The sequence below is a fragment of the Corvus moneduloides genome, chromosome 6 (genome assembly GCF_009650955.1).
Source record: "Corvus moneduloides isolate bCorMon1 chromosome 6, bCorMon1.pri, whole genome shotgun sequence".
Lineage (NCBI taxonomy): Eukaryota > Metazoa > Chordata > Aves > Passeriformes > Corvidae > Corvus > Corvus moneduloides.
In genome coordinates, this window is record NC_045481.1 from 48,546,099 (window position 1) to 48,558,122 (window position 12,024).

The window sequence follows — 12,024 nt, forward strand, 5'->3', positions numbered from 1 at the left end:
TCACTTTGAACTTTTTAAACTGTTCCTATGAAGAACCTGATCCTCCTATCCTGAGACACCTCACAAACTCTGCCAAACATAAACTCACTGAGAGACCTGAGGTCCTAATAAAAGACCCTGATACTTTACAAATACGTGGCCTGTACCCCCTAGTCACCTGGGGTAGAGGCTACGGATGTGTTTCCACCCCAGAGAGTCCAAGATGGATCCCTGGGAAGTGCATCAAACCCTTTTTGAGACCACCTGTGGATGCCAAGCAAACAAAAGAAGCTGCCACAGCCTGGAAAAGAAGAAAAACCAAGCCACCTGGAAAAAAGACTCCTCCTCCAGGCCTGAAAAACGAACCCTCCACCTCCCAGTCTCCTTAAAATGTGTCTGCCTTCCCAAAATGACCCCTCAGATTTGTTTTGAAAGAGGGGAGTCCAAGGGAGTAATTGTTATTTAAGTTAATTATATTTGTATTCATTTTATTTGTGTTACACTTTTCCTAAAGTTACCACCCTTGACTGCATGATGACATCCTACCTGCTGCTGTCCCACCTGCTGCTGCAGCTCCTCCTGTGCACCGGGAGCTCCAGCAGCTGGATTCCTTCCATGATCAAGGACATTGTATGGGGTTTCTTTATGGAGTTGGTAATTTTATTAGCCCTTCCCATTTTTAAGTGTTTGGTTTTGAAATCCCTTAAGCCTTCCCCCTCATTTCAAGGTAATAAAAAAGCAGGAGATGTTGCAGTGACCCCTCCCACTGTGGGGCTGGGGCAGCGTGATGCCAATCAATCCCAGCCCATTCCCTGGATCAAGTTTCCCGAAGAGGCAGACTCAGAGGGTGGGTCGAGGGGCGGCTCAGAAGCCTAAGCTGCACCCCCCCGGGCGGTGCCCGGGTACAAGCCGCCTCCCCCGGTTCAGGAAAATTCTCGGTTACTCGGTTGTTCACTGGTTCTGGTATAACTCCTGCCTCTCGGTTTACCCCAGTGGTTCTTGTTAAATTGTATCCTCCCCCAGCGTGTAACTCATTGGTTGTTTTCGCCTTCCACCATGGTTTTCAAATTCCCTATAAAACTGAGGACAAGCCTCGGGGGAGGCTCCCATCGCATTCCATCCCTTCGGAGCTTGTTCAGGTTGCGAAACTTCTAACAATGAACCTGTTAGGAGTCAGACCAGAACAGCCTCTCTCTTCCTTTGTCTCTGAGCTAACGTGAGCCAATACCATCTGCTCCTGCCGTGTTCCCTCTGCAAAGAAGCCAGCTAGCTAACTCAGCCAGCAGCTCTTTTCCTGATGCTGAAGTTGCTTCAGCGACGCGCAGAAGTAACGCAGCTGGACTCTCTCTGACCTGGGGCACGCCAGAGCTCATGCCTCGAGCACAAGTACTGCGTTACAGAAGAAGCTCCTCTCAATCCCATTCTCTGCAAATGAGAGACTGTAAGATTCACTAGGATATATGCAAAAAAACGTAGGAGGTAAACAAGTAATCAACAGAGAATAGAAGCAGTCCTCCAAGTTCTAGACAACACAAACTGGTGTATCAATATGGCAAAGGCCCACTGCCAGGTGAGAGGCACAAAAACTCCAGCACCTGCCAGTGCTGCTCAGAGCCCTTTGCAGCAGAAGTGTAGGTAAAAAAAGCCAGGGATCATGCTGTGGTTTCAGCCCTGTGTAGTTCCTATGCATTCAATGGGTCCACGAGATGTGCAACATGGAGGAATGGGCCTTTCAAGCCACCAGAGAAGGTAAATTAAACTAAATTTTCAAATACAAATGCCATTTTAATGTATCCTAGGCTTCATAGTTTAACAGGGAAAGAGAATACTTAGACATTCTACTGATTTTAGGCAAGAGATTTCTATGAGAAAAAGGGCACAGATCCACTTTTGGAATGGACTTTGGTTTGGGAGAGGGCATAGCATATCACAACAGGATTTTCAGGTGGTGTAAATCACTAAACATTCATTTTCACCACCTGAGCATTGCCACCATGTTGGCTCCCAATCAGCCCTACAGTCACAGCGAATTTACCAGTCCTACAGGGCTTTCAGGCTGACGGAATTTCAAACTGAGGAACAACAAAGCTCTGTTACTTTAATTGCTTTTCCATTTTTGTACCATTCTTCTTTTGACAGTCTGATGCAATACACGCCTTGAACCTCCAAGGAGAAATGGAATACCACAGCATCAGCTAGGGCTTACAATGCACATGGGTCTGTCAGAACTCTCTTTATTTATCCAGGTTCTCAAGTGTGCATGTATTGTCAATATATATTAATGCCACATTGAAATTGCTAGACAAAGTGTTACTCAGAATGAATCACTGCACAAGGGATGAGCAAAAACAGGTGCAGGAAGATGTGAACAACCTCAAATAATTTCAAATAACCCTTTTTATAACTTGTTAAAACTAAAAGCTTGGAAAAAATGGGGGATTCTTCTGTTATCAATCTACCTACTGAAGTGTCTATTTTGTGTTCTAGGCAACTTTTGCAATCTCAAAGTTCTTCTGACACCTTTCTCTGCCTTCACATTCCAACCACAAACAAGGCAAAACTGCAACTGGCCAAATGCACAAACACCTTCCAAAACCACAGAGGTGCACCTACCCACGTGCATACCTTTCAGATGAGCCCTCAAAGCCAAGCTGAAAATTTAACAGTGCCAGCTAGTGATCGTTGTCCTGTGACACCCAAATTGCACACCCACGGGCAGTTTCAATTTAAGAGGACGACTGACAGACTGACATTACTATTGGCATGTGTTTACCTTGATACATGTCCACCCAGAGGAGCTACATCATTGCACAAAACCTCTTTTTATCTACATTCCTTTCACCAGTGAATTCAGAGACAAAAACCAGTCCTACCTGTATGGCCAGGTGATGATAGCCCCATCTCTTGAAGAAATCTTACAAAACACCTAACGGCCAAGGTGACATGGCAATTCTTTTTGGAAACCCATTGGATGCTACCAGTGCCTGAGCAGACACACTACAGAGAGCCTTATTTAATGCTACACATAGTGTCACTCTACAACAGAAACGCAGTCTTTTCCACTTGCTTTGTAGTGCATTTTTTTCTTATTTTAATGTAAAACTGCAGAGATCTCTCTCTTTCTCTCACACACACCCACATACACACATCAGTGTAGCCTGTAAGGTTTGTGTATCAGCCTGCCATACCAATGCTTCTAGGACAAGCTTTTCATGTGGAAAAAGGTCATTTCAGAATAAGTAGCTGATAAAAATTAAGTTTGCTTTCATTTTGCTGCTGCTTAGTTGCACATTTATATTCAAAATCCCCCATTTGAACCCATTTATAATTTGCTGTGTGGCTGCAAGGGGATTTGAGAGGAAAAAGGCACAAAAGAGAAGTTGGGTGTAATTAGGATATATTTGACTATATTTTTTTTGGTCAATATTAGTAGTACACTTTCAGGAAAACATTGAAAGAAGAGCATAAGAGGCTCGTGAAGGGTCTGGAGCACGAGTCCTGTGAGGAGCAGCTGAGGGAACTTAGGTGGTTTGGCCTGAAGAAAATGAGGCTGAGGGAAGACCTTATCACTCTAGAACTACCTCAAAGGAGGTTGCAGAGAGGTGAGCGTTGGTGTCTTCTCAAGTGATAGGAGAAGAGGAAGTGGCCTCAAGTTACACCAGGGGAAGTTTAGATTGGATATTAGCAAAAATTTCTCCACTGAAAGAATCGTCAGGCATTGGAACTGGCCTGGAACAGATGGTGATGGAGTCACCATAACGGAAGGAACTTAAAAGCCATGTAGATGTAGAGGGACATGGTTTAGTGGTGGACTTGGCAGTGCTGGGTTAGTAGTTGAACGTGTTGATCTAAAGGGTCTTTTACAATCTAAATGATTCTGAGTCTGTGACTCTAAGAAAAAAAATAGCTTTCTAGCAGTGCATTTCTTTGAAGCAAAGACAAAACATCAGCTTCCTTGTTCAAAGCCATGGGCAAGTGAGTGCTCAGAGCGGAGTTCCTCTGCTGCCTGCTCAGACTGATTCTCACACAGCACACTTGGTTTCCCCAGCTCTCTATCACTGCCTTCCTCGGAGGTGTCACAGTGACATCCAGCTAACAAGGCTCTTATGTGGAACAGAAATGCATCCTCCTGCTGTTAAATGTCATGAGAAATGGCTTTCTGATAAGCAACCGACATTTAGCAATCAAGTGGCTCAAATGCTCCATTCAGACACAAAAAAAAGGATGTTCCATGCATAATAAAAAAAGGAAAGTGTCGTATTTTGTATCACACAAGGGCTGAGTACCCTAATTGTCCAGGACACATGCTCAGGATAATAATCCCCCCTCCCGCTGGCTCCACAAATGTGCCAGTGCTGTGCAGATCTTTAATGCAGTAACTGGTTAAAGCAATCACTGATGCTGGAAACACACCAAAGCACAGTAACAGAGCTGCTGTTCATAATGCAGAATTATTAAAGCACATGATAACACAATGTAATTTAGCAGAAAACTGTGCTTTGATTTATCTGTAAAACACCAGAACTCATGAAGTTGGCTGTTACCTGCCACACAGCTAAAAGGCTGAATGACAAATACTACGAACAGATACATTTTAACAGGAACAGGCAGCAATCAAGATTTTTTTTTCTTACCTCCCCAAATTCTTCATAGACCTGCTCAATATAAGTGGTCCCCTTCCTTCCTGGAGAGACCTCTCCCTGTATTTCTGACTGATCACTCTCGCTTTCATTTGTCTTCCGGCTGTTCTCATGTGCTTCATTCTCTGACTCCTCTATGTTGTCCCTCTCTGACTTGTCTGAAAAAGCATCATTTTCCAAATGGTGGTTGTTCTCCAGGGCTGATTCATTCAACCTGCAACAGACAGTTCATTACTTGCTTCAGTTTGATTTACAAAGCCACATTGCTTAAGGCTATTTAAACACAGTAAAAACACTCCCAGGACTCAGAATAGGGTGTGCAGCCCAGGACAGTCTCAGACATTGATTTCCTGAATAACAAGGGTTTTATCACAGAAAGAATGAGATATTTCCCATCAAAACCTTCCCCTCCAAACTGCACTTTTCAAAACATGCCACACAGCTCCACTCCATTTACCCACCCTTACACAGCACTGCTGCTGGCTCCGGATGGGAGCCCACAGACCGGAGGGATACAGAGCAAGGGCACTCCAACAACTCTACACTGCTGATTAGAGAACCGAAGTATCCATCAGGAGAGATTTTTCCCTTTACAGAAGCCAATCAGTGGATTGCAGCACATATGAAAAATATGACATTATGGGATACCTTTTCTTTTCAGTGCTATTGCTATTTTATTTCAACAGAGGATGGTCTTAAGTCAGCCCTACACTAGAAAAGACAAATTCAAAAATCAATAGAAGCAAGTCTTTTCACACACACATACCCCTCCCTCATCCACCAGACTAACCTGTGGAATATGCTTCCCCCAGATGATGCTGTGTGGAAGAACTGAGTTGAAAGCATGGACTGGACAATTACATTTAAGAAGAATGCCCAAGTTATACCAGCATCTAAGGGAAAGCATGGAAGGTGTAACAAGCTTCATGCTCAGTGACCCAGACTTTACAGAATGCCAAAAATTCTCTCTCAAGTAACCTACAGCATCTCCATTTGAAAAAGCAGATGTGATTCATTTGGCAGATGGCAAACACGATTACATGGGCCAGAGGTCAGGTGCTGAAAACTGTTCACTAAATGCACTTTTTTCAAGTGATATTTATCACAGGAAACAGTTTTCTTTATTCATACATGTCTGCACACACATCACCTCTTCCATGGCTGGCCTAACTCTCACTTGCTGAGCTTTTCAGCTTGTCTTTCCTCTGAAAATTTCTTAACTGAGACCTCATGAAAAATCGCTCTTGGATAGAGCAATAAAAAAAGATTCCCACCTATACAAAGGGTTTCAGAGGATCTAAACAGGCCCTGAGCCTTGAAGAGTTTTGTTACTTCCTGTAGTCCATCTTTCTCTCCAAGATTGCTCAGTCCATGGGATGTTCTCTCAAGGCTCTCCATGATGGGCATTTTGCCAGACCATTCTGGGCATGTTCCAATTTTTACTACAGATGAATGCGGAAAGTTCCCACCCTCATTATTCTCTATTTTTAAAAGATAATTAGGTATTGATAGGTAGAGCCAGATTAAAGTTAAAAAAAAAAAAAAAACTAACAGAAGAATCAGAACACAGGACTGGCATCAGCTTTTCAGAAGATCTCAAATTCCAACTATGCACTGAAATAAGCTCATGATTTTTAGCTTGCCAAGTAAACCACATTGTGACAGCCACAGCTCAGTTTCTGGCAGAGCCCAGTTCCTAGAGTTCTTTTGGAAGCGTCATCTTACATCTTTCTGTGCTTTTAGAAAATCTTTCTTTTAATTCCATTTGTAAGTATATGTATGTCTGTAGAAAATCTTTCTTTTAATTCCATTTGTAAATATATGTATGTCTGCATATGGGGGGTGTAGGGTATGCCCACTCACTGCTCTGGAGGGACATCTGCTGAAATAAGGAGATTGAGCAATCTCCCAGCAGAACTCCCCTGGAAAGGCAACCACTTTTTCAGTTACGGCAAGAAGAAGACAGACCCAGAATCCTCTGGGAGACCCTATGCAGATCCTTTGTAGCCCATTGGCCTTTACCCTCTGACACCCACCCCCTGTATCCCTATAAAGCAAGCCCCCTGCCCCTGCGAGGGCAGAGAGATGCTTGTCCCTGGCTCCCCTTCGCCAGACTAATAAAGCTACCTCGTGTGGAACAGCTACACGGGCCTCTCGTCTCTCCCTGGTCTGGCCTGGAGGCTGCCCTGCAGAGCTGAGCTGAAATCACGAGCTGACAATCACTAAAGAGCTGACAGCTTCTGCACGGGCCCTCCTAGCCAGCAGCTGAGGGAAGATACCGGGCCTCAGGGACCATCTCTCCAGACCGGTCACAACTTCCTTGGTCAGAGCTACTGACCCCTCACCGGCTGTCATACGGGGGGATATATATATACATATATATCTATATATATCGATATATACAGTGTTTATATATACAAACCACAAGGTTTTTTAATTTACAGTTATACTGTGCAATAAAACTAAGATCATAAATCAGAGTCAATGGCCAGCACTAATAATTTGCTATCAGACATTGTGTCTTCATTGTTCTAGTGCCAGGATGTTACTTCTCTTTTTCAGCCAGCAAGCAGCAAATATAATGACTGATAACCAAATACACTGGAGGCACAGATCACACATACATTAATTTAAAATAATAAAGCAGAAAAAAGATGAGGCGAGAGCTGTCTGGAGAGATTATCCCACAGTTCCTCACCACAGTTGTTCCCTGGATGGTAGATCCAGGAAAATATTAGTGTTGATCATTTAAATACCTCATCTATTTCTTAATTTTTCAATGGTCAGTTAAATATGTGAGTGTTGTCTGTGGTTGCTTTGCTCCCTTTACCTAGTAAAAGTCTTCTCCATCGGGTAAAAATGCTGGAAAGAACAGTTCATTGTAAGGCTTTTGGATCATGGCTGAGAAGTAGCACTTGTTTCTATTTCACATTTGTAAGAAGAGCAAGGGTTTTTCAGTGTCACTTGCCTCACATTTGGGAAATATTTGAAGTTTCAGTTGAGTAAATGACTCTTTTCTTAGTTTTCTCTCAGCACCACCACCACCATCCTTCTGCCCCCACCAGTATTTTTTAAGGATTTCAGATTTAGTCCAAGAGGGAAACCAGATTCATTTCAAATTCCCATCAACTGCACACTGATTATCCACCACCAGAAACAAGGCAAGATTTATTACATCCAGAGCCATGGAACCACTCTGGGGAACCAAACGGAAAACAAGATGCTTCTCATTCTGAGGATCAAATATGAGATGCTGAAGTGCAGCCAGGCTCTTCCTCCAAAGAGAATCACCACTGTATACATATGATATGCTAAAAACAAAAGCCATGCCATGAGCTTGGCCAACAAATCAATGTAAAGACTTCCCAGGGACTTCCAATGAGATTTGGACCAGACTCCAAAAGCTGGGGGGAAATAACTATGCCACAAGTCAACACTGGATTTCCACCATGAACATGGGTAACCTGGCATTTTTCATAACTGATTTACTGTTTCATCATGTTAAAGTTCTCTTACAGCAGTGCTTTATTCCCTAAGTGGCATTCCTGGAAACATCAGTTGGTGACCAGGACTTCTTTGGGTGTGATACCACAAAGGGTTTGATACTCTTCTACACAAAGCAAAGAAGAAACTTTGGTTCTTGTCAAACAAGTAACCACCCAGATTCCTAGGGCTGCTGGAGATAAGACATGGAAGCCACAAGAAATACAACTGCATATTAAAAAGAAGAGTGCCTGGTGCCCTAAAAGTCTCTTGTCTAAAATCACTGATTTACACAGTACTTTAACCTTTGATTCACTCACACAGTTCTCTCTCTCATTTTTATATGCTGCTAAAGACATGGATTTTGAAATCACTGTATAATCTTGATTTGTTTCCCAGCAGGAAAGGAGCAAAGCAGCCAGCAGACAAATGCTCAACAGAAAATCCGCCTTTGCAGCTCCCAAGGGGTTTTGTTCTCCCTATAATATCCATCATCTTCCCTTTCTTATTCTGTTCTTGACAGAGTGGTTTGGCTAATTTGAAGATAGAGTTAAATGTAATTAACTGGCCCCCTAACAACTGCATGCCAATTTAATTGGTAAGATTCCCCGTAGGAAAACATTTAATTAGAATGATTGAATTCCTGTGAGGAAGCCACTGTCACTGGCAAACCAAAAATTCTTTGCTCAGCACTTGCACAGTTTGGGGTTTGCATTCTCCCTTATTTAAATATTCTTTATTCCTCCAGGGATGACAGCAAGTCATCCTCCTGTCCTGCAACCCTCCAACTCCCCTGGGTTTTAAGCACTGGGGAGTTTGGGTACACATTCAGAACCATGGCAGGACTCAGAAAGGAGTCATCTGTCCAGATGTCCAGACGCTGAACGCCCAGCTTGAACCAGACCCAGCTTAAATTTGAGCCTGTAAGAAAAATCTGGTTGCACTTTTGGGTACTCGGTCCTGGTGAAAACTCTGCCATGTGTGCTACTACTGCTGAGCCCCATATTTCAAGGGGGCTTTTAATGCTGGACAACTAAGAGGCAAAATAGAGGCATCACTTAAGCATCATTCACGCATCATATTCTGAGGAAATACTTTACTATAGTTTTAACCCTATCTTCTGCATCACCTTACAGCAGCCATGAGTTTGCCTGAGTGTCCTCAGTGCCACAGGCTCCATTTTAATATTATGTATATTTCTGTATGCACATCCATCAGCCAAAAAACAAGTCCACTGCATTCTTAAATTCGTTATCACAGTGAGCTCCCAGGCATAAGGAAAGTATGAAACAAGCCCATGAGCAACAGATGCATTTGCACAAGTACTAGGGCACACGATGTGGTGAGACATTAGATTTCCTTCTCTTCCCCCACTGCTGTCTTGGGGTGACTTTATGATGTGTATCCCATATTGCTGCCCTATGCTCAGAAATTAAACTGAGCCTGAGAGGGGGAAAGAAAAATTGAGCAAAACGTTTTCAAAGCAGTTTGCAGCTTGTTCAAGGCCACACAGAGATAGTGACTTTTTTTCCCAGCCACCGTGGGGGAGTGAGGAAGCACCTGGCTTGCGGTTTTTTTCCAGTCAGGTTTTTGGCAGGTTTTTCACTTTCTTTTGGCCAGTTTTTCAGTTTCTTTTTCTCTGGAGAGAGAGTTGAACTTTTTTCCTTCCCTAGAATTTTGGATTTTCTCCCTTTTCTGCTGGACTGCTTCAATATCCGGAACACATCGGGAGGACTTTCCACTGAGTACACAGGGCCTGGCCCTGGGCCAAGTCCCAGCTCCGAGGAGACCAAAGGGAGGACTCTAACACTTTCCCAGGTTTTTTCCCCATAGCGAAATTTTATTATTTAGCATTATGTACTAGTTTGAAAACAAACCAGTGGGAGGCACCAAGTCAGAATAACAATTTAATGGGGAAATTAAAGAAAAGGAAAAAAATAAAAGAAAACACTGGTTCGAACTGACACAGTCAAGATACAACCTGACTCCCTGTTAGTCAGGGTGGTGGTAACAGTTTGGTAGAATGGTGGCTGCAGTCCTCTGAAGCAGTGATCCTGTAGAAAAGGGTCTGCTCTTCCTCAGAAGGTCCAGTGGTGGCTATGTAGCTCCTGTCCTCTGGAAATCCAGTGGAAGGGTTGTCTCTGGTGTTCAGAATCTCAGATTATATCCAGGATGGGATACTTGGTTCCTCCCTCTGGGTGGAGCATCTCACAATGGGATGATGAGTCATGAGGCCAAGTGTTGATTAGGCTCATTAACAGAAGATAGTCCGGAGGGAGTTATCTATGAGTCATGCAGCAGGACAACGATGGGCCATTAACAGAAAGATAGTCTGGGGGGAGGAGGCAAGGAAACACTGACCCACCTGGTTTCAACAGCTCATGAGGATGGTAATAGAATACACTGCAACCCAGGACATTATCCACCCCTTATTCTATTATCATCTACATCATCCCAAATCAATACCTTCCTTAAACTCTACACATACACACACACACACACACACACATACATATATATGTACACTGAAACCCTACACACAGTTCTCACCTAAGATTAAGTCTCCTTATGGTACGCAACGTGTTTCCCCATCTTTCTGCATTACCCACCAAGTGCAACCAGGTCCTTGAGCAAAGACAATCCCACGGATGGGTTTGCCTTTGCCTGAGGTGGGATTAATCCAAACAGTCTTTCCTAAAAATACCTCTCAGGTGTACCACAGGGACTCTATCTCCATCCACTGTGTGCAAGGGTTCAGACTCGGCGGGACCAGCTCGACTGATGGACCCTTGGGTATTGACCATCCAGGTGGCCTTTGCCAAGTTCACTTCCCAATTTTTGAGGGTCCCCCCACCAAGTGCCTTTAGGGTGGTTTTAAGTAGTCCATTGCAGCGTTCAACTTTTCCGGCAGCTGGTGCATGATAAGGAATATGATATATCCATTCGATACCGTGTTCTCTGGCCCAGGTGTTGATGAGGCTGTTCTTAAAATGAGTCCCGTTGTCTGACTCGATCCTGTCGGGGGTGCCATGTCTCCACAGGACTTGCTTTTCCAGGCCCAGGATGGTGTTCTGGGCTGTAGCATGAGGCACAGGGTAGGTCTCCAGCCATCCAGTGGTTGCTTCAACCATGGTCAACACGTAGTGCTTGCCTTGGCAGGTTTGGGGAAGGGTGATGTAGTCAACTTGCCAGGCTTCCCCATACCTGTACTTTGACCATCGTCCACCATACCACAGAGGCTTCACCCGCTTGGCCTGTTTGATTGCAGCACAGGTCTCACAACTGTGGATGACCTGTGAGATGCTGTCCATGGTAAGGTCCACCCCTCGGTCACGAGCCCATCGGTATGTTGCATCTCTCCCCTGATAACCAGAGGCATCATGGGCCCAATGAGCTAGGAATAATTCTCCCTTGTGCTGCCAGTCCAGATCCACCTGAGATACTTTCACCATGGCAGCTCGGTCCACCTGCTCGTTGTTGCGATGTTCTTCATTAGCCCGACTCTTGGGTACGTGCGCATCCACGTGTCGAACCTTCACGGTCAGCTTCTCTACTCGGGCGGCAATGTCCTGCCAAATCTCGAGCAGCCCAGATGGGTTTCCCTCTGCGCTGCCAGTTGGCCTTTCTCCAGTGATCCAGCCATCCCCACAAAGCATTAGCTACCATCCACAAGTCGGTGTAGAGATAGAGCCTCGGCCACTTCTCTCGTTCAGCAATATCCAAAGCCAGCTGGATGGCTTTAAGCTCTGCAACCTGACTCGATCCACCTTGTCCCTCAGTAGCTTGAGCAACTTGTTGTGTGGGGCTCCATACTGCAGCTTTCCACTTCTGGTTAGCGCCTACAATTCGGCAGGAACCACCAGTGAAGAGGCCATAACGTCTTTCAGTCTCCGGTAGCTCATTATATGGTGGGGCTTCCTCA

General features: G+C 44.4%; 1 protein-coding gene across 8 annotated transcripts in view; it reads right to left on the reverse strand.

The window, feature by feature from the left end:
• OSBPL5 (oxysterol binding protein like 5) overlaps window positions 1-12,024 on the reverse strand; it is a 202,842-nt gene that overhangs the window by 27,620 nt on the left and 163,198 nt on the right. For all 8 annotated transcript variants that reach the window (XM_032110746.1, XM_032110749.1, XM_032110750.1 and 5 more), the window contains one exon: window positions 4,614-4,833. In XM_032110746.1, the coding sequence (XP_031966637.1) occupies window positions 4,614-4,833 (220 nt within the window). The remainder of the gene's footprint in view (window positions 1-4,613; window positions 4,834-12,024) is intronic.